General features: G+C 36.9%; 1 protein-coding gene across 3 annotated transcripts in view; it reads left to right on the top strand.

Moving 5' to 3' along the window:
* The first annotated feature begins 5,621 nt into the window (after positions 1–5,621).
* The window catches only part of LOC149820951 (putative plant SNARE 13), a 69,890-nt gene continuing 51,596 nt past the window's right edge, over positions 5,622–23,915 (top strand). For 2 of the 3 annotated variants that reach the window (XR_016426594.1, XM_089983035.1), the window contains exons 1-5: positions 5,622–5,912; positions 10,243–10,335; positions 10,943–11,036; positions 11,120–11,157; positions 13,587–13,684. Coding sequence is in view for 2 of the 3 variants with exons in the window: in XM_089983035.1 (XP_089839161.1) it covers positions 5,836–5,912; positions 10,243–10,335; positions 10,943–11,036; positions 11,120–11,157; positions 13,587–13,684 (400 nt within the window). In the remaining variant the exon portion in view is untranslated. The remainder of the gene's footprint in view (positions 5,913–10,242; positions 10,336–10,942; positions 11,037–11,119; positions 11,158–13,586; positions 13,685–23,915) is intronic. The other variant, XM_089983036.1, reaches the window with a different exon arrangement.

The raw sequence follows: 23,915 nt of genomic DNA, 5'->3' as shown, positions 1-23,915 counted from the left end.
CAGTGCATCATCTAAATACTAATATAGCTTTGTTTAGGTTTATTGCATTTGAAAATAAATAAAAAGAAAAAAATATATTTTGTTTAGCCATTTTCTTGATTTAAATAGTGGAAAATCATGATTTAGGTAGATCGTTATTTTTAGTATAGGATTTAGGTTTTGTCTTCTTGAATCTTGATTAGCTTAGGATTAGATTTAGTTTAGGATAATTTGTGGCATGTATTTTTTTTCCATCATCGTTTTTAGATTATATAAAATTTTTTTTTTTATTAGTTGATTATTGTTTCTATCATTTTTTTTTAAATCTGATTTTGACGCCCAATACTTTGCTATTTGTTTCAATGTCAGGTTAGTAGTTAGTGTAAATCAGATTCTTGATTTTTAATTGAGTCAATATTGGCTGTATTAGCGTATTTAATTAGTTGTTTATTGTTTTGGTTATTTATTTCGTTGGCTTTATTATTTACATAAGTTAGCAGGTGGTAATAAATTTGCTTTTCTTGTTAGACGTTCATCTATTTCATTAGCTAGGTATTACATTGACGTTTTGTTTTAGAATTAGTTATTATTGCATTAGGTTTGATAGCATAATACATTATTTGCTTAGGCTGTTTATTTTAATAGTGTGTTAAACATTAGCCAATTTCCAGTTTTTTCTAATTTTTGGTTTGTTTAGTAGTCAACGTTATTGTTACATATTGCATGTGGTTGTATCTTAGGATAGTTGTTATTTAGTTAGTTTAAATTAGATTGAGTGCATGTTAGTTGTTTTAGCATTATTAATTGTTATTCATCATGCATGTGTAGTTGAAATTAGGATAACCGATTCTCCTTTTTATCATTGCACTTGATTTTTTTTAGCATAGTTTACATCAGTTGATTCTTAAGTTATTTCTTTTAAGCATTTAATTAAGTACCTTAGAGTTTGTTATTCAGTTAGATTCAATTCAAATATGGCAATTAGATTAGTGAGTATGTGAGTATTAACCGATTTCTGGTTCCCTTTTTAATTCATAGTATAGGTTGATTTAATCAATTAGTAGGTTAGCCTTTGTTTATTTTTAGATTCTGTTAGTTTATATTAAACTTCCGTACAACATCTTTCATGGTGTCATTTCTTAGTTAGTTAATAATAAATTGTTTTTTATCTTGCACATAGTTAATAAATAGTTTTAATTAATTCGAATTAGCTGATTAGTGTAGCTTCCTTTAGCCGATAATTTTTAGTTCTGGTTATATGCTTGATTTTTTTATTATCTTGTTAATATTAGATTAATTTCTTAGTTCATCTGATTACATTCTTGATCCACAACTTTCTTTTGTTCCTTGAATTCTTGCTTTTTTTATCATTAGTTAGTTGTTAGAAGCTAGTTCTTGAATTCTTGTTAGTTAGGTGGTTTTGCTATTTTGTCTTGTAGTGATAGTTTGTTAGTAGTTAGTTCATAGTTTAGTTAGTTAATTCAAATCTTGTTTTTGCTGAATTTGTTAGTCATTAGTTAGTTAATTTCTTGTTAGTTTTCCTCATGCTGCTGTGTTTTATTTTTTTATGTTTTGCAGAGAAGCGATGAAACATGCGATAGAGCCTTTTTATGCCCTCAAAGTACCCTCTGAGGTCCTCTCAAACCCTTAGAAGTGCCCTCAGGGAGCCCTCAAAGGGCTCTTAATCAAACCATACAAAAGTGTTCAACCTAAGTACCTAAAGGGTACACAGAAAGAAGGATAAAAGAAAGCAAATCAATCAAGAAGGGACAATAAGACTCAAAGCACTGAAGCCTTTTCTTTTTAGATAGGGTTTTATTTCTGCTATTTATTTATTAATTGGGTCTATAATAAGCCATTTAATTATTTGTTAAGCCCTTTGCAAGGGGCAACACTCTTTTGTTTATTTAGTTAATTAATATTTTCTTTTTCAAGGCAATTAAGAGTAGTTAGATTGTGTGTTTAAATACGAAGTATTTCTCGTTCCTTGAGATCAACCCGGACTCCACCACTCATGCGAGTCGGTTTTTATATTTTTGGTGTCTGACTTTCACTTGATTTTTATTAAAAATATTATTTTAAAAAAGTTTTCTAAAACTCACACAACTGAGCAAAACAGGGTGGTAGGCTGTCTATGCCACCACATCTGACCAGTTGCAGTGGGGTGATTTGGTGCAAGATATGGTGTTAGTAGCTAGTCAAGATGCTTTTGTCTTATTTGATTATGGTGCTACATTCATTTATATTTGTAGTGTTTGCTAAACAATTGGGGTTAAACATTGGGCCCCTAAACCATGCTTTAGATGTATATAATCTAGTGGGTTATAATTCTTTGTGTGTTACCTACATACTTGACGTGAACATAGTATTGGATGGGCAGAACTTGCTTACTAACCTTGTTCTATTTGATAAGACCAAGTATGACATCATATTAGGCACGAACTGATTATATGAACACTATGCTAGTGTTTTGTGTCGAGAAAGAAAAATACTGTGGTCTTGACCAGACTCCTCGGAGATAGAGTTCTGAATCTCTAGACTAATCCTAAAAGATAGAGTTATCATCACATTAAAGGCTCAGAAGTACTTGCAGAAATTTGACACTATGTTTCTAGTCAGTATAATCCTAGCAGAGCCTACCACTCAGTCGATGGAAGAGTTGGAGATAGTCTATGAGTTTCTGAACGTATTTTCAGAGGAGCTACCAAGACTCCCTCCACACAGTGAAGTGGATTTTAGTATTGACTTGTTGCCTAGAACCACACTGATTTCCAAGGTACCCTGCCATATGGCATCGACAGAGCTCGAGGAGTTAAAGAAGTAGGAGGAGCTGATGGAATAGAAATTTATTCGACTTAGTATTTCACACTAGGGAGCACTGGTGTTATTCGTGAAGAAGAAGAATGGTTTGATGATATTGTACATAGGCTATAAGATGCTTAACCAAGCAACCATAAAAAACAAATATCTCCTACCCCATATTGAGTACCTATTTGATCAATTGCAGAAGGCTAAGGTGTTCCTTAAGATCGATCTCTGATATGGGTACCATCAACCCAAAATCAAGGATAATGATATCCCGAGGATGGTGTTCAGGACGAGGTATGAGCATTATGAGTTCGTAGTGATGCCTTTCGAAATCACTAATGCACTAGTGACATTCATGGACTTGATGAATGAGGTATTTCTATCTTACTTAGACTCTTTCGTGATAGTATTTATTGATGATGTCCAGGTATATTTTGAAAGAACAAAGCAACATTAGGATCACCTGAGGACGATTTTAAATATTATTTGAGTACATCAGAAGTTCTCTAAGTATGAGTTTTGAGTCGAGAAGGTTATATTTTTGGGTCACATGATCTCGAATGATCAAGTATTTGTGGACCCTGCTAAGGTGAATAATTTTTTCAATAGACTTTCTGAGTATAACGTATTTAATTTGTAAATGCCAACCTGAGTGCATCGACTAGCAACATTTTCTCATAAAGAGAAAAAACTACACTTCCTAGACACATTTTACATTAGTCAATCCACTACTTCTTATCAAGCTAAATCAAATTTGTATTAATGTTTGTCTGATATCCACCTAGGTGAATCTCATCAACATCCATGAATAACTCAAGTGATTTGATACGCTTGTCTAACACCTCACAATGGCCCTCATAGCATAGAAGCATAAATTCATATGCATAATACATTTTCTGAAGCCTGGCAGAAATTTGTTGAAGAATCTCCAAAGCAACAAAGTACAGAGTAATCTTACCATAATAAAATTATAATCCTCTATCTTTCGAAAACCAAGAAACCTACATCTTTGCTCGAATTCGTTGGAGAGGTACTCTCCATACCACAATGCATAACTGACATCTAAGGGGCTATGCATCATGAATAACATCTTTCACACCTCTATGTTCCTCTTGTCAACACTATACAAAAGCTAATAAATATTACCCAACAGAATCATGCATAAAACACCCAATGCATAACCCACCTTACTAAAAAACTCATAAAACTTCACAAATAAAACATTCAGTTCAGTAATGAATGAATATAACACTCACACAGGTACTATGCAGAAAAACCATAACTAAATTCCTAAAAGAAACAAAAGAAAACATCCAATCTAATCACACACACCGCAAATGGACACATACACACAAAGGCACAAACATATACATAGAAATATATAGAGCATACAATAATTTGCAATGGAAAAAAATATAGAAATTATATGACTTTCTTATGGTTCTTCTCCTCTTCTCCTATTATTTTTGTTTAGCTTTGTATATGCAGACCAGACCACACACAATATCAAAGAAAATAAAAACTCTTTTCTTCTCTTCTTCTATCTGTATTCTTCAACACGTGGGCACACTCACGCACACCAAGGACTGGACTTTCGAGGAGGATCTGTGTTTGTTCGTGGGTTATGTCGTGTTTGGCTGTGAGATTTTTTGGGGTCGAGTTTGGATTTAACCCGCATCTGGCCTGCAAGTCCTTTTGCATTGGTTGGCTGTAAGACATGTGTGGTCGACAACTTGGAACATTCATGGTTGGTCATCCCAAACCAAGTTTGAACAAGTATTGATTCTTAATGCAGATCTGAACTAGATTTGATGAAGTATATATAGTTGAATGTAGATCCCAATTATATATATGGTAATGTTGTTACTGGATCTGAGAGAAAAGAAAAAAAAACAAACAAAAAGAAAAGCAGGAAAAAAGATTTTTCTTACGTATTAAAAAGCACAAACAGATCAGATCTGATTCAGATTCAATATATATTTCACAGAAATCATTGATCCAACCCGAATAAAAACTATTGTACCCGATTTTAGTGAACATTTCAAAATGAATATCATAGAGTGAGGTACGGATTCGGATTGGAGGTCCGAACCAAACCCTTTTGCACCGCTAGTAGAAATCCAGCCTAAATACGTCTTTTGATTTAGGATCCGGTTCGTCGGATCCAACCCGGCCCGGTCTAAAATCCCTAAATTTCCGGCAAAGCGAATATAGCGATGGAAGATTATTGGAGTCCAACTGCTAGTGGGTCCCATCTCCACATGCTCGCTATTGGGATGAGACAGCTCATCCACCGCGTGGTTCTTTATTTTTGGCAAAACCGGATGCCTTCAAAAGCAGTTAAACCTCAAACCATGTCCAAATTAGCCGTTGACTTTATAATACCAAAAATACCCCCCCTACGCTTGCTCAAAGCACCCCCGCCGACCAACCTAGAGTTCTTCTGTCCAAGGCTTCAAATGGGCTCAAGCGACCAGGCCAAGATGTCTCATAGTGACAAATCGAGAGAACCGGTCCAATCAAATTCACGTTTTCTGAGTTCGCCCGAGCCATATCTAACCGAACCGAGCAAGGAAGGTTAGCAGCAAGTCGAGGGACTGATGCTCAGGCCGGTTTCTGTTCAGAGTTTGATGTTGACTCTCCTGGGTTTATCTGGGTCGAAGATAATCAGGACGACTTTGACTCCGATCGGACTCAGTTCCTACAGGACTCGCTACGAGCCTGGCTGTCGAATTATACATACTTCTTCGTCATTGACTAGAATCAAAAGGTTATTTTTGTAAGCTCCGGTCTTTAGTTCCGTTCCCAGAACCAAAGCCAGGAAGGCTGGGAAGAAACGAAGGAGGGTCATCGTTTGCCGTCCCGGCGACCAACGCTGAAGTCTCAAGAAAAGAAGCCCTTTCAGTTTGTTGTCCTTCTTCGTTGGGGTTTCTCAGGGGGTCCTCGTTTTTCTTCTTCTCCGATCTCCGATGGAAGTTCCTCCGGGGAGGAGTTAGGTTTCCGGAATCCGGCGGAGACTTGCCGGAACCCGCCCGCTTGCGAGCCGCGATGGCGTCCGAGTTGAAGATGAGTGCTGAACTCGAGCAGATCGACGGCGAGCTCAGAGATCTGTTCCGTGCTATCGCGTGCGTGGACTCTCTTTTTTCTCCGAATTTTCGTCTTTCTGTTTCGGATGATCCTTTTTTTGTGATCTACAATCGGTTTTTCGTACCACGATCGCCGATGTCATATAATTGACGGAATGCAAGGTTTTGTAAGGTTTTCTGTGTTTCGGGTGTGTGTATTTGGGTATCAATTGTGAAAGAATTGCAATAGTAGTTTTTCTTCCTTGTTAAGCTCTTTGCATTGGTGTAGTTTGGGCGTTTACTTGGAGTCTGGAAGATAGTAAGTAGAGATGAAGCAGAAGGGACGTCGGGTACGATATTTGTTGAGTATCATAGATTGCATAGATCTAGTCCGGTGCTTTTGAGAGATGTGGAGAATTGGTGGTTGCATGATGAAGAGATGAATCTTTCCACTAATGTTCTCTGAATTGTGGAGTTTTGTGACATTTGTGCTATTCTTCTAAGTGAGGATTTTTGCATCCATGCCGCCCTTGACATAGTGAAAGTGGAGCATTTGTGTATGGTGTTGATGACCCTTCGGCCGCAGGATATAGTTGCATACACGTTTATTGTTACACAAGCATGCATTTGAGTTGGTAAGGACTGTTGTCTAATGTACACCCAATTTTTTCACGTCGTGATTGTTGTGCAATTAATGCTACTATTTTTTGGATTCACAATTGGGAAAGTACAAGATGTGGAATGCAGCTTGTGTATGAGCATTAATGGGGACTTTGAATGTGGAGACATAAGAGAGAAAAGCAACTTTGCAAAAGTTTAAAGCATCTCTTGAACATGGCTACCTCTATCTTCGGAGCTAATTATATCCTAGGGCTGATATTTATATCTTAAGATGTAATAAACGTGAAGGTCCTCCCTGGATATATGCTGAAACAAACTAATTGGATTTCGTTTATACTCGATAAATGTCCCCATATTCATCCTAATATAAATATGTAACAAAAGATCAAAACTATATTCATAGAAAATTCAAAGTTCGTCACTGCTTCTGGCAATATTGATGGGGTTGCACTTTGGAGCCTAAAGCATCAAAGTTTTGGAAAGAAACAAACGTAGGGTGAACTAGAAATGTCTCTAACCACCCCAACGGGAGATACAAGTGAGAAGTTATTTGTTTCAAATGAGAACTGGATCATTCTGTCTGTTTCAGGTTTATTTCACTTGCAAGTCCATTAAAATTTTTGCACTTCTTTCATTTAGCCATTTCTTTATGGAAATCATTTAGTCATGCTTGGTTGCTCTTCGGAAATCTGTTTGCTTCATCTTTAAAATCCATTGTATCATCTTAATTTTATGTCTAGAATTCCCTTTCTATTCAAAATCTTCACTAGGTGATCATTATCTCTATTGTTTGATAATATTCTGACCACTAAATATATAAACATAATCATTTGAATTGTCTTCACCTTTCATTTCGTTAATTTTTTTTTCTTTTATATTATTTTATTTGTGATTTCTCACTCTTTTTGCATTTATCATTTATTACTCAACAAAGACGTTCTACATAATTTAGATTTTTTAGATACTTCTTGGTAGGAAAATATCTTAATAACCCCAAAAGAAGTCTCATTGATCTCAATTTCCTATTTCTGCTATTATCCTGCATTTTGAGACCAAAATAGCACAATACTGGAAGTTGATATATACTTTTTTATACAAAGTGTCGAAAAGTATATCAAGTTATATACCAGTTATAGATCGAGAGATCTTTGAAATGAGTTACACATCATTAGAAGGAAGCTACAAATGTAAAGTCAACTGCATCATTTTGAACAGGCTTCAATGCTATCAAATTTTCTTTGATTGGTTTCAAATTTCAATGCTATCAATTAAGTGCACATTGAGCGACTTTTGAAGGGCTTGTATGATACCTTAAGATACAACACCTTTTCAGGCAAGCACCAACATGATACACTTGAAACTAGTTTTAACCAAGGTTGTAAGTATCATATCGTTACATGTATCGGTTGGGCCCAAAATAAGATACGTATCGTATCGTAAAATATCATAGTTTTTTTAATAAAATAAAAAAACAATCAAAAAATCAGAAAAATTAGCAAAATTTTTAAAAAAATCATAACACATGAAACAATGATGATTTGCACAAAATACAACCTTAAAATCAGATATGAAGCATTTATGTCTCTATGAGTTGTATAAGACATCATCAAATTCACAAGAACAATGCAAAATATTAAATATCTTGCAATTAAGAACATGCCACAAGACTCATACTTTCATATTACATAAACAAAAACAAAACAACCAAGTTTATGAACACTTAATTGTTAAATAACCAAGTTTTCTTAAAATATAAGTTCAATCATCATCATTATCTTCTTCTTCTTCTCCTCCTTCTTCGACATTCATATCGTCTCCAATATACGTGGGTTCTTCATCATCTATCTCCTGTGCTCCTTCAATGTTGATCCACTAAATGTCCTTTTCATCCAAAATGTTTGTCTCTTCTTTAATCCATGCATTCAAAATGCCTGCTTCTTTGTCCTCCGAGGGCTGCACATACTCTATTTCTGCCTCACTCATCTCTTTTTTTTTGTTTTTTTCTCTCAGACCAGTGAGTAATTGTTGACATTACCATTTCATGGCATTCGGTAAATTCCTTGACATACAGAAGGCAACAATGAGACGTGTTCTGGCTAAATGATGCTTCAACCAATATATACCACCCAAAAAAATATTATGACAATAGTTGCACTCGATTTTTAATCGGTTTTCACTCATTACTTAAGCGCCCCATTGTAATGCTGGATCATTTGATGTCATCTTTTCAAAAAAGCTCAATAAGAAGCAAAAAATAAAGATTTTTTACCTTAACCCACTTTCTTGAGTGAAAAAATGGTGAAAATGCACTCTTGAGCAAACCACAAAAGCCTTCTCCTTTGCGCACAGATCAACCCCCAAATCGCTCTCACGACTCCTAGGGTGCGTGGATATCCCTCTAATGACCTCTACACAAATGACAAAGTTGGCCCTCAAGAAGTCTTTAAACCCCCCCAAAAATTATGATTTAGCCCTTTTCAAAGTGCACCGTAGGTGTACGATCTAGGGTTGGATCATACAATATATACGATACACACTTGTGTCACGATACAATTGTGTATCATATCATTTTTTTCCATAGTAACGATACATATCGTACAATACCATACGATACTTACAACATTGGTTTTAAGAGTGTGTGGCATGCATATCCTACCTATCATATGGTACATATGCATATCTTATGATACATCCTGACACGAGATGTATTTTATGATACAGGTTCTATTGGAACTTAACATTTTCAGAGAGTTACTTTTTACCACTTTTAAGTGGTCCTTCCAATTTTAAGTAGACATTTTTCACTTGTAAGGCCGTTTTTCACAGGGCTGTCATTTTTCTCATCTAATATAATATTTGCAAGAAGACCATTGTTGTGGGAGTGTCTTAGCTAAAATATCATTTAAAACTTTGACTTCGTTGTATTGTATTTGAGCTTTCTTTATTTTGTTTCGATACAAAATTTTTATTTTTATTTTTAATCATAAACGACACAAATAACTTGTTATCTTAATTTTTGAGTATTCAATGTTTTATGTGTCATTATTCTTTGTTATGCAAGATTTTGGCTTTATTTTGTACTTAGCAGCCTTATTTCTTGCATTGTGAAATTATTGGAATTTTTTCTTGGTTTTTTATCTTTTTGGATTTTTAAGTATTCACACAAGGAGCACCATGAAATTGCGAAGAAGAAGCAAGAAGAAAGGAGAAGAACTTGAAGTTTCATTAGAGAGAAAAACCAAGAGATACAACCCCTATAAGGGACGATAGCCCTAGCTGCACTAAAAGACAAACTTCTTTGACTTTGCCTCTATGCTATGTTACTGAAATGCTCCTAAGAATAAATACATTTACAAGAGAAGGGGAAGCATCAATAAGTGTACAACACACATATTATACAATATGACTCTCAACATTAAGTACAATTTTGCAATTTTTAGATATGTCGCGATACTATTTATGGGCAGTTACAATAGGAGTTACAATGCACATCTTAAAACACATATATATGTATGTATATACGTAGCCGTGTCCACCATATCAAACTTTTCAAGGCCAATGTGTTGGACGTTTTGTGCCCTTGTCTAACATTGATGCTTGTATCAGGATCCAAGTAACATATGTTGTCTCAATTGTTGTTAAGCAGCTACTGAAGTTGTCATCTTTGTGTAGAAGCATTTGCTAAATGCTTCTTGAAGCAGTTAGATTTGTTTCTTTTATTGCTGGATTTTGAATGTTCTAGGTGGATTGGTTTTTTTTTTTTTGGCAGAAATGGCTTCCAGAAACTGGACAAGATTAAAGACCCTAACCGTCAGAGCAATGAATTGGAAGGGTTGACTGCAAAAATGAGGGAATGTAAGCGGTATGTCCATCACTCTCTCTCTCTATTGTCTGCATTGCATGCTTCCTCTTTTTGTCAGGGTATTTGCATTTCCTACTTCCTCTTTTTGTCAGGTTGTTGTTATTGCAATTAACAGTTCCGTGCATTATGCATTCTCTTTTTGGATTTATTCTCACTATCTTTATTTTTCATTTTTGTGTTTTATGTACACTTTGTCAGACGTTCCTCCCATACTGCGTAATAGGGTTCTTGGTTATCAAAGTATTTTCTGCATTATACTTTCTGAAAAGAAAAAAAGAAGACGTGCACTGATGTGTTAGTTTGAAGTTTGGGGGACAGTTTAAGTTATTTTTCTGTACAATTAGTAACCCTGTCTGGTTGCCTTACCGGTCCTATTTTAATCAGGGTTTTGAAACATTTAAACCAGCATAGCACTCTATTAGCGAGAAGTGGCCATCTTGTTTGTATTAATTATCATTTGAAAAAGCAACTGGGACACTGCAGTTGTTTCCTTTTCTTCTCCTCCCCCCCCTTCCTTTTTGTCCTTTTATCCTTTTGTCTTATCATAACATGTTGATTGAGAAATTATCATTCTTGCTGACTGCTTTTGGCCTTTATTCTTGCCCAGTCTGATCAAGGAATTTGATCGTGAACTCAAAGAGGAAGAGAGTGGGAATCCTCCTGAAGTGAATAAGCAACTCAATGAGAAGAAACAATCTATGGTCATCCATTCTTTTTGTGAATATTTTGGGAGTATTCACTAGCTTTTCTTGCTGAGCTTAACATAATGCACTATTTTTTGCAGATTAAAGAGCTGAATTCCTATGTGGCTTTGAGAAAAACGTACGTTCTCTTTCCTTCTGCATTGCAGATGGATCTACAATGTCGGATTTGTGATATCTGCAGTTAATTATTTTTCAGATCAAGTTTAGCTGTCAAGATGCAGAAGTCATTCTTGTTGGGATAAATTGGTCATGTTTCAATCCCATGTCACCTCTACCCTAAGCTTTTAAAATAGGTTATGTGCCTCTGCATGTTGAGGTGACAGCAATCATGTTCTAGAAACACTGGTGCATGCTGTGAGGCCTACAGCCCTTATTTAATAGGTCTACCAAATAAAGATAAGTTCACAGATGATAATCCTCTATATTTGTGATTTTAGCACCTCAATCAACTTCTCGTTTTATCAGACCTTCGTCTTTCCTTGAGGTACATTCCTCAAGCCTCTAGGATCAACTAGATTCAATGGCATTGCCTCTTATTATTTTATATATTAACTTTAAACTTACATTTTAAAACCCAAGTTTGACTACAATACTCTTGATATTTTTTTGATGCAGTTCTATGGCAAGTCTATGTTTATGAATGTCTGTCAATGTGGTGCTATGTCACAGTGACATGCTAAAATGGTCGTGTGTGACAGATGACACATTATGACACAAAATCTGATACCTTTTGGCACGCGACACATCTATGACACGCTCCAAAACATGTCAGATGCATATCAAGTCCTTTAAGGTATAAGTGACTTCGTTTGTATAGGGTCTTGCCCTGTCCATGTATAGAAAAAGAGTGGGGGAGAGGGGAGAGAGTCAGGGAATAATGACATGCTGTCAGATATGGCATGCCAAATTTTTTTCTTTTGTTTTATCACCCATCACATCCCTAAAAAGAGAAGGGCACTCAAGAGAGAGAAGGAGAGCACCTCTCATCCACTTAATGAATGTTACAAAAATACCATTGTAATTTGTTAGTGGTAATATGAAATATTTGTATTAAGTATATTACATTGATAATAAAATGTTTTCATAAATAAAATACAAATTTTTTTTTTTAACTGAACCGTTCAATATATGTTATATAATATAAAACACTTTATTTTAATTGTTTATATGTTTATATTATTATATATCTGCGTCGCCGTGTCATCCTTTTCAAAATTTTGTCGAATCAGTGTCTCGTTCATGAGTCATGTACACGTACATACTCCTATATTTGTGACATAGATGTGGTGCTACATTTCTATGGCAGTAGGTCATGTGGCATGTTCTCAACGTTTTGACATATGAGATGCATCCAAGAGTTTCTGGCTGTAGATATTTTTCATGCAATTGTGCCCATGTTGTTAGAAGTTAATGAAAAATATTTTGTTTCCATCTTGTTGGTAAAGATAAATCAAGTCAAATAAGAAAAAGATAAAGGTGAAAGAAGTTGAGGGTGCAGGTTTATGGTATGTTGGTTAGCAGCTGTCGAAGTTATCATGGATTCAATTGCAAAAAAAGGATCAGACAAAATAAATTCTTTGCCACCTTATTTCAAGGCATAGTTTAATATGTATAGCAAGCTTTTTGGATGAATAAAATGCATTGGGAGTGGAGCATCATTGATGACAGGAATGATCTTTCAAGAAGCTAACCATGTTACAAAGACACAAACATTTAAGTGTGACTCAATGCGAGCTTGAGATGCAAGTTTGTAATTCTTTTCAAAAATAGGACATGAGGACACAGATTTTTTTTCATTATTTAATTGATTAAAAATATTTTTTTATTACATATAAATATTTGTTATTGAAAATACTATTCAATTTATTAAAAAAATACTAATAATGATAAAATATTGTTCGTATGTCACTGGCCGAAAAGTAGTGTGTCCCTATGACAGAGCAAGTTAATATATGTTTTTTTGCATCAAATAAACCTATTAGTGTTGCCAAGAAACCAAATAAACCTATTATTATGCGCCAGGAATCCGTGGTTTACTTGTTACAATTTTCCTTCAGTCAAAGAAAAGAATAACTTGTATTATGTTGGTAACTTCCTGTATGTTCTATCTAGCAAGTCATAATTAAGTTATTCTCATACGGTGAAGCTAGGTAAACTTTTTGATAGAGTGTGGCGTGTTCTAGGACATTGAAAAGTGAGAAATGCTTCTTTTGCATATGTATATTATTATTATCTTTTAGTCAAGTTTCTTTTGCTTGTATTTATGATTTTGTCTGAATCTCTGATGTTTATCAGTAACAACTTTTTTGGTGGAATTTTTTTGTCTATTTATTTTTTTCTTTGTTGACCAAGTCTTAACTTTGCTTGGTCAAAGAATAGATTCAATATAAGCAGCTGCTGTTATATACATTCTTCAAATTAATTCTTTGTAACTTCATTAGCATTTGTGGTGTGCCTTTTTGCCATTGCCTATTGTCACTTGCACCATGCTCATTTTCCTGTGTTGCTTGCTTCAGATGATTTTTACTCAACTTAATGGATCTACAGGTACATGAGTAGTCTTGGCAATAAGAGAGTTGAGCTCTTTGATATGGGACCTGGAGGTAGCGATCCTACTGCTGAAAGCAATGTAAAAATGGCTTCAGGTGGGACTTGTTCTATGCCTCATGGAAAGAGAATGCTTGCATGCCCTGAGCAACATTGCAATTTGATGAATGCTATATCTTTTTCTTTCATATCACTTATTCTACTGTCATGTTTATACTTAACATCATTGTCTTGGATTCAATAAAAGATGTTGGACTTTGCTTAGTGGGGCCAAAACAAAAGTATAGCATTAGCTGTCTTTTTAGAAGTGCAGTCACTGAAGCCTTTGCTTTATTGAAAGTTTTTCTTTTAAGATATTTTCTAAGAGATCTTCTCTTCAAAAATGTCATGAAAAAAAAAACTGATTTTAACACCATTCTGTACTGTTATTCTATCAACCTTTTTCGTTTTTGGTGTTTCTTTTACCCTTTTCCATTTCTAACGTTCTTTATTTATTTTTGAGCTTCTTTTATTTGTTTACCACAAAAGACTAGCGCTTATTTTAGGTTTTTCACTCTGTTCAATTTTTATTATGATCTGTCTTGTCTTAAGATGGAATGTTTGCTTAGGACTGACTTGGATACTTGTGTGCTGCCTGTAATGAAATAAGCAGAAATATAAATATTAAGTGTAGAACACTTACAAGTCCAACAATGGACAAAAGCAAAGGAGAGTACACAAGCACTTTAAGTGCACACACAAATCCACAAAGGGATAATGCCAAAAGGCAAAAAGAATAATATTATTGAGAGAATGAGTTGCAGAACAATACATAAAGTGAAGGGGGAACACCCCTATATATACACAAACAAGGGGAGGAGGAGCCATTGGGAGCTCCCCACCCTTGGAGTCGTTGGGGAGCTCCCAACGACTCCAAGGTGGGGGCCCCAATGCTCAAAAAGTAAAAAAAGATAAGGATAAAAAAAAAGGAAAAAGAAATAAAGAAAATAAAAAAGATAAGTTGTTTCTAATAAACAACTTATTATACATTTGAAAAGACCAAAATGCCTCTATCGGACAATACAAAGAAATTGCAATATATATACAATATATATATATATATATATATATTAACACTCCCCCTCAAACTTTACGGGGAAAGAACTGAAAGATTGTTGAGAAGAAAGAGAAAACGAGGAGTAGGAAGAGCTTTGGTGAAGAAGTCGGTCAACTGATACTCTGAGGTAACATAGGGCAATGTAATAGTTCCTCTTAAATATTCATCACGAACATAATGACAATCTATCTCAATGTGTTTGGTGCACTCATGAAAAATATGATTGCTTGCAATATAGATTGCACTTTTGTTGTCATAGCACATCTTTGATGGAGTTGAGATGACAATATCCATATCACTGAGAAGAATTTTAAGCCACACAATATCCATTGTTGTTGTGGCCATGACACGATATTCAGCTTCAGTTGGGGATAAAGATACCTTTTATTGTTTCTTGCACTTTAAAGAAATTAACGAATCTCTTAAAAAAATACAAAAGCCAATAGTTGTGATTCTATCATTTGGATTACCGCCCCAATCAACATCAGTATAAGCAGTTAAATCAAAAGATGAGGAAGACGATAATAAAAACCCTTTTTAGATAGTGTTTTTAATATAGCGCACAATCCTCGTTACTGTTGTCATGTGCACGGTGGTAGGAGCATGCTGAAACTGGATTGCCCATGAACAACATGAGCAATATCAGGTCGGGTGATGAAAAGATAAGTAAGAGTTCCAATTAATTGACAATATGGAGTAGGTTCTTCAAGTAGAACACCATTTTTGAGTCTTAATTTAACATTTATAACTTCTGGGGTCTCTACCTTCTTTTTATCTGAAATTCTTGACTTAGCACAAATGTCAGCAACTAACTTCATTTGAGAGAGAATATATCCTCTAAGGGAGTAGGCCACTTCAATGCCTAAAAAATATCTCAAGAAACCCAAGTAGCAAGAGATGAATCTCAAATTAATCAATACATTACTAAATTTGTCATACCAAGCCTTTGGGGCTTGTTTAAGACCATACAAGGCCTTTTTTAATTTTAAAACTGTTTTATTTAAATTCACCCTTGGAGGAGGTTCCGTGTAAACTTCCTCCCCAAGATCTCCATTCAAAAAGGTATTTTTAACATCTAATTAAAAACTAAGCCATTTTTTAATAGATGAAATAGTAATGAGAGCTCGAATAATTGTCATTCGTGCAATTGGGGCAAAGGTTTCATCATAGTCTATGTTATATTTTTTAGCATATCCTTTGGCAACTAACCTTGTTTTATATCGTTCTAACGACCCATCACTTTTAGTTTTTACTTTAGACACCCATCTGCATCCTATAAGTTTCTTGCCTAAGGGAGGATCAACAATTTCCCATGTGTTGGCTTTCTTAGGAGCATTAAGTTCACATTTCATAGCTTCATTCCAACGAGGATATTGTTTGGCATCTTTATAATAAGATGGTTCATAGTAAGAGTGAAGAGATATTAGACATGCTCTAAAGTTTGGAGAAAATGAGTCATATGACACAAATCTACTTGGTGCATTAGAAATACGATTTAATTTTCTAGGTTGAGACTCTTCTAAAAATATATTTTGTGAGAATTTGTGCGCATGGATGATTACCTTCTCCCTGTTTAGTATACACATGTGTATTACTTGATACATGTAAAACCCACGTAAAAAAAAAAAATTTATCGGACCCGGGTCGGGTCGGGACCCGACCCAGGCCCGCCCTCGTTGGGGTTTTAAAACCCGACGCAGGGTGAGGGCAAAACCCTCCCCTGTGCGCTGCTCCTCACCCACGCCGCTCCACCCTTTCGGCAGGATAAGGAAACCCCTTGAGGGTTTCCCCAGATCTCGCCCTCCCCGAGCTCTTTAAGAGCGTTGCGAGAGGAGGATCGATGCACCACCCCCCCTTCTTGTTTCCTACGGGCAACAGCCTCGTCTGCAACCCCGACGCCCCTGCGAACCGCGATGCCACCTCCGTCTCTCGTCTCTCCCCCTCTGTATCTCTTCTCTCCCCGACTCCATCTCTCTCGTTGCTGACACCTCCTCCTCCTCTCCTCCCGACGCTGCTGCCTCTCTCCAATCGCCGCCACCAACGACCTCGCAAGGGAGCCGAGATCGACGACGGCGCCCCCCTTTCAGGTACGCCCTATATCTCCTCAGTCTTCTCCTCCTCCTCCGCCTCTCCCACCTCTTCTTCTACCTTCTCCCCTCCCGACAGTCGCAGGCAGGGGCCAAAGGCCCCTGCGTCTCTCTCTCTGCTTACCTTCCGGCAGGGGCCATCGGCCCCTGCCCCTCTTCTTTTAAAACCCAGCAGGGGCCGATGGCCCCTGCCATTTCTTTTTCCCAAGACCGACAGGGGCCTTTGCCCCCTGCCCTCCTCCTCTTTTAAAGACCAGAAGGGGCCGATGGCCTGTGCCCTTTTTCTCCCTGAACGACAGGGGCCATTGGCCCCTGCCTCCTCTTTGAAAGCCGCAGGGGGCCTTTGGCCCCTGCGCTCCCCTCTCTCTGTTGATTTTCGGCAGGGGCCATCGGCCCCTGCCATTTCTCTTTCTGGTAGGGGCCGATGGCCCCTGCCCTTCCTTTAAAGCCAGCAGGAGCCTTCGGCTCCTGCCTCCCTTTTCGGAAACCCAGCAGGGGCCGATGGCCCCTGCCCTTCTTTAAATATCCGGCAGGGGCCGATGGCCCCTGCACCTGTTTCCTTTGGCAGCATGGGTCATTGGACCCTACCCCATTTCGTTTCAGGTCAGCAGGGACCGTTGATCCCTGCCTTATTTTGCAGAAAAGCCGAGACCCCAGCCCTTCGTTGTTGTTTTCCCTATTCATTCAAATGCATACTGATAACGTACCCTTGCAGCTTACGCAATAGGCCCCGTTCGTGCTCCGCGGCCTGACCCTCGTATTATCTTCATGCGTAGGCGTACACAGCTACACAACATTCCGAGGTAGGGTAAAGTCGCACAAAGGGCAATAAATGAACCTATTTAAGTTGAAATAATTAAGATGCCCATGCTAGATATGCTTAGATTTATATTGCTTCTGTATTGCATATTTTCTTGTCTGCACATTTATGAGTCGAGGTATGATTTTACTCTTTGAGTATTAATTTGCGTATTTGCTTATGTGGTTGAAGGTGGTTTCGTACTTTTTGCAATACTTATGCCCTTAATTGCTTGCATATATACTTGCCTGTACGTTCCTATGGGTCAATGTACAATTTTATTCTTCGATCATTATTTTGCATAGTTGCTTATGAGTTGAGGTGTGGTTTCGTATTTCTTGAAATACATATGCCCTTGTTTGCTTGCATCCATTTTTGCCTGCACGTTTCATTTGAGTGAGGTACGACTTCGTGTCTCGTGTATTACTTATGACCTTATGTGTTTACCTATCTAAGTGGTCAAGGTATGGTTTTGGTACCTCGTGTGTTACTTATGTGCTTTTCGCTCGATGTGCGGCATTGCAAGTCGAGAGTTACTTGTTGTCATGTTATAATCTGCATATGCTCACACTTATGGTAAATATGTACTTACATAAATATAGTCTTGTGCCTAACCTGATTTCAATTGTTTTCAAAACACTAGAAGTTGCGCTTGTGCGCTATAGTTCTTTTAAAGAGGATTTCCTTCTGCAAATCCAGTGCTCTTCAAAATGCACAACTTTTGCTAAGTTAAGTTTTAAGTCCTGTCGGATTGCGAAGTCACATTTGGGCCCTCCCAGGTCCACACACTTGGGAGAAGTATTTTATAACCCCGATTCGAGTTGCGACCCAATTCGAATAACCCCGATCAGGGGCATGAGCCTATGAATGAATGGGGTTTTGTTAAAGGACCCATTCTTCATTTATCAATCTAGTGTCGCATGTCGATACTAAGATAAATTTTGGATGCAAGATTGATAGTGTTGTGCCTTGTGTGAATGACTTAATGTGGCATTGTGGCTTTTAAGGATGAATCGTGCCAAATGAGCACTCCTATATTCTTTGGATCGTTATGAAGTTGTGTGTTCCTTTTGAGAAGCCTACGCACCTCCCTTTTTCAGTGTTGTGTACTTTTAGACATGCACGACATGTTAAGTACTTTGTTGATCGGACGAGAGATCCGAGACGACCTTGTATCATGAAATATGCAAAATATTGTTGAAATGAATTTAAGACTTATCTTGTCAAATTGTGTTGTGTTACTTCTTATGCAGATAAGTTGGGGTTTCTTTGGTGAAACCATATCCCTTTTATCGTAGTTGTACTTTTGACAAGTACGTTTGTACTTTTTGACAAGTACGTCTTCTTACGTTGCGATGATTGGATGAGTAGGTTGTGGCAACCTTGATGAGTGCAAATAACAAAATGCTGAGATCACCTAAATAAGTGATGATTTCCGCCTTCACCGGCAAGATACTCGAGTTGGGTCGAAAGACCAGAGTATGTAGAATGGGTCTTCAGTTAACTACCTCTGATGTACTCATTCGAACCGCTGACTCCTGTCAGGAGAGAGGACGGGAAGGTACAAAAACTTCGATGGACAAGCCATTAAAGGCAATTACGAGCAAAAGACTCGGCTTCCCCAGTCATCGGAGTTAGGGGAAGGAGACTACCATAATTATCCTTGGTGGTAGCTCTCCATGTTCGGGATGCATCCATTGTCTATGTTGCTTTGGGGATTTCTCTCTTGGTCACTGACCGTCGCCTTAGGTGCGGACTGTCAGCTATCCGGGTTATCATAAAATACATAGCATAATAAACCCTCGGATTAGTCTAGGCTGTTTCTAGAGTCGTGCCTTGTGCGTACCCACTTGGCCAGTTAATATCGAAACATAATTTAAATCCGATCACACAATTTGTTGAGTTATGCACGTATGAAAGCTATAGCATGCAACAAGTTTCAATACTTATGAAATTGTGTGTGTGGTTGATGTAGCATCGTATTTTGCTTGCTTATGCAGTGCTTTGCTTATAATAATTAGCTTACTTGTGCCAGTGAAATGCTTGTAATAGTTTTAACATTTTGCTCATGATAGTTACTCCATGAATCTGTTGAAATTAAATTGCTATATAATTGCTGTTAAATTATGTATATATATATACATATACTTATATATATACATTCATATATATATATATAAGTATATATACGTATATATATATACATAATATAACTTTTTCTGTTTTGTATAAACCAAAAACCCGATAGGGGTGTTTTGGTAGATCCACCTGTACATTTTCTTTTTTACCTTTTTTCTTTTTTCTTTCTTTTTCCCCTTTTTCTTTTTACTTTTTCTTTTTTCAGTTTTTGACTTTTAGGACCATAAGGGGCCCCACCTATCTAGTCGTTGGGGCCCCAACAATCATATTTATGACCGTTGGGGCTCCCAACGACTAGAAGGGAGCCCCCCTTTATGGTCCTCCTTTATGCTCTCCTCCTCTATATAAAGATGAGACTCCCCCTTGTAAATGTATGGGTTTTTCACCCTTCTCTTTCTTTCTTCAATAATATCCAACTTATTAAGTCATTTTCACTTTTGAGAGTTTTGTGTGTGCACTTTTAGTGCTTGTGTTCTTGACTCTTGTGGTCAGTCTTTAAGAGTGCCTTTTGCTCTGTTGGTGCTTCCGCCTCTTTTCATTACATGGTATCAGAGCACGGTTGGTGATTGGGCTTCTCTTTTGCTATCTTGGAACGCGTGCCTCTCAAAGTTTTGAAGAAAGGAAGTATATTTGGTGTCGATGGAACGTGACTCTAAAGTGGAGCTTTCTTTTAAGCTAAATGGGTCCAACTATCTCATGTGGGCCTCCGTTATGGAAAATCATCTAAGAGGTAGGAAACTTTGGGGTTTTGTTATGGGAACTACTCCCGAACCCTCTCTTGTTCTCAATAAAATCGAAAATGAGATTGAAAAAGCTTTAGATGGCGATGAGCGCATCAAAGCTATCAATGACCATCAATCCAAAGTTGGGGATTGGGAAAGTAACTATGCCAAAATTTTGGCATGGTTTATGAACAATGTTGATCTTAAAAATTGTGCTAATATTGTCAAATTTAGAAGGGGCCAATGAGGCTTGTTTTTTCCTTAAGGGTATGTATACCCAAAAGGATCTTGCTCGACAATTTTTTTGTCAAGAAAAAATCCGTTCCACCAAACAAATGGATATGAGTGTCCGGGACTATTTTAGCTCTCTAACCCCTCTTTGGGATGAACTTGCCCTTCTTGAGCCTAAATGGGTAGCTCCACAAGATATTGAGTTAAGAAGGGAACAAATTGAAAATGAGCACTTTTTTCAATTTCTTCATGGACTTCGCCCAAAATTTGAACAAGTTAGGGCATCTCTTCTTCATAGAAGCAAAGCCCTACCTATTGAAGATGCCCTTGCCGAGATATGTCAAGAAGAAACTCGACTTGGCTTGAGCATTAAGAGTGATGAAGTTTTGGCCGTTACTAGGCCCGGATCGAATGTTAAAGCATATAGACCTCTCCATTTTAACAAAAATAGTAATGGGCCTAGAAAGGGAATAATATGCCATTATTGTAATGAACCTGGACACATTAGACCGGTTTGTCCAAAACTTAAAGGAAAGGTAGCCGCGGTTGGAGAAAATTCTCCAAAGAAGGAAGAAGGTACCAAAGAGGGAGATATCAAAGAAACTCTAAATCACATCTCCGAAGTTCTCCAACATCTTCTCCTTCAACATCCGGAGCCGCCATCGCCTACTCTTCATCACCTCCAGGTATGTGGATACTAGACTCCGGTGCTTCTTTTCATATGACATCTCATAAAAACTCTCTTTCAAATGTTTTTTCCGAACCCATGTCCTCCTATGTTTCAACGGCTGATGAAACATCGTTGAAAATTGAAAGTATTGGAACACTTGACTTCAAAAATTCTCAAAACTTTTTTGTTCCTAAAGTAAGAATCGTTCCAAAAATTAATTTAAATATTTTTTCGTTTCCCAAATCACCGATCATGGATGCCAAGTCTCTTTCTCACCTAAAGATTGCACCGTACAGGATCTCCAGTCAGGGAAGCTGATTGGGCAAGGCCATAGAAGGGGTGATCTCTATTTTATGGACTTTTTGACCCTTCCATCTAAGTCATCTTGCAATCTTGTAAAAGACAAAAGTATTGAAATTTGGCATGAGAGCCTTGGTCATCCAAATTTTGTAAAAATGTCTCTTTTTCCGTTTTTGAACAATACTTGTAAAGACAATCACATGACTTGTAAAGATTGCATTTTTGGGAAATCTAAAGCTACTCCATTTCCTCAAAGAAGTTACTTTACCACTCGGCCATTTGAGCTTATTCATTCCGATGTGTGGGGACCCTCCCCTATTTTGTCTAAAGGAGGTTTTTCGTATTATGTGGTCTTTATTGATGACTTCACTCGATTTACGTGGATATACTTCCTAAGTCGCAAATCCGAAGTCTTCTTATTCTTTAAAGAATTTCATGCGACAGTTAAAAATCAATTTTTGGGAAATCTATCTATTCTTAGATCCGATTCGGGAGGTGAATATATGTCTAATGATTTTCAAAGCTATTTAAAAGAAAATGGAATTTGTCATCAACGTTCTTGTCCTAACATTCCGCAACAAAATGGTCTTGCGGAAAGAAAGCATAGGCACATAATAGAAACTACAAGAACGTTATTGATTTAAAAAAATATCCCAAAATCCTTTTGGGCCGAAGCGGTTCTAACCTCAACATATCTCATCAATAGAACCCCTTCATCCTCTTTGAAAAATCTTTCTCCATTTGAAAAACTTTACAATATGTCTCCCGATTATAAAAGATTAAGAATTTTTGAATGTAAATGCTTTGTTCTAACTCGCAAAAATGATAAACTTTCTCCTAGGGCTATTGAATGTATTTTCTTAGGATATGGCGAAAAACAAAAGGATATCGATGTTTTGACATGCTTAAGAACAAACTTTATATCTCAAAAGATGTCACATTTCTCGAAGAAGAAAATGGTTTTTCGCACCAACCAAATGAAAATATTGACTATTCCTTCTTATTTGACTTGTTACCTCAAGAAAACATCATAGATGATCATGTTGATCCTAGTGAACCTCTTAATGAAGATCTTTTTGAACATCCAAATAATGATCAAAACTTAGAAGAAAATGTTTCAAGACAAATACAAGTCTACTCTAGAAGGAATGAAAGAAATCCCCCTTGTGCCCTTGAAAAATTCTCTCAAAGTGAGTCGATCGAAGAGACCTCTCAAAGAAGATCAAATCGTATTCCCAAAATACCAAATAGATTTGTTTCTTATGACTCTTTTTCTCCTAATTTTCGAGCATGCCTACTTGCTCTTCACTCCTTTCATGAACCATCTCATTACAATGATGCTAAACAATATGCTCATTGGAATGAAGCTATGGAACTTGAACTTAATGCCCTTAAAAAGGCGCAAACTTGGGAAATCATTGATCCTCTCAATGGCAAGAAACCCATTGGATGTAGATGGGTTTTTAAGGTAAAAACTAAGAGTGATGGTTCATTAGAAAGATATAAGGCTAGGTTGGTAGCCAAGGGATATGCCCAAGAGTATGGGGTAGATTATGATGAAACTTTTGCCCCAGTTGCTCGAATGACTAGTGTTCGAGCCCTTATTGCTATAGCTTCTGTTAAAAAATGACCAATCTTTCAACTTGATATCAAAAATGCCTTTTTGAATGGTAATTTAAATGAAGAAGTTTATATGAAACCGCCTCCAGGTATGAATTTAGATGGAAAAATTTTGAAATTAAAAAAGGCCTTACATGCACTTAAGCAAGCTCCTAAAGCTTGGTATGACAGGTTTAGTAATGTACTAATCAATTTAGGTTTTTCTTCTTGCTATACTGACACTGCTCTTTTTGTTAAAAGGACAGGTGACTCTATTATTATGCTTCTGCTGTATGTTGATGATATGATCATCACTGAGAATGACAAAAAGGGAGTAAATGATGTTAAGTCTGTTAAAAGATACTTTTGATATGTCTCATCTTGGTTTTTTGAGATATTTTTTAGGAATTGAAGTGGCTTATTCCGCGCGTGGATACATCTTATCTCAAATGAAATTAACTGCAGAAATTTGTACCAAATCAGGAATATCCGATGAAAAGAAAGTTGAGACTCCCGAAGTTAACAATTCGAAACTAAGACTTGAAGATGGTGTTCTCCTTGAAGATCCAACCCCCTACCGTCAATTAATCAGATCCCTCACCTATCTATCCATCACACGTCCAGACATAGTTCATGCGGTTCATGCAGCGAGCCAGTTTCAGCATGCACCTACTTCGGTTCATATG

Source organism: Nuphar pumila, chromosome 12 (assembly GCF_984573655.1).
Source record: "Nuphar pumila chromosome 12, dmNupPumi1.hap1.1, whole genome shotgun sequence".
NCBI classification, from domain to species: domain Eukaryota; kingdom Viridiplantae; phylum Streptophyta; class Magnoliopsida; order Nymphaeales; family Nymphaeaceae; genus Nuphar; species Nuphar pumila.
This window is presented reverse-complemented; position numbering and strand designations above follow the sequence as displayed.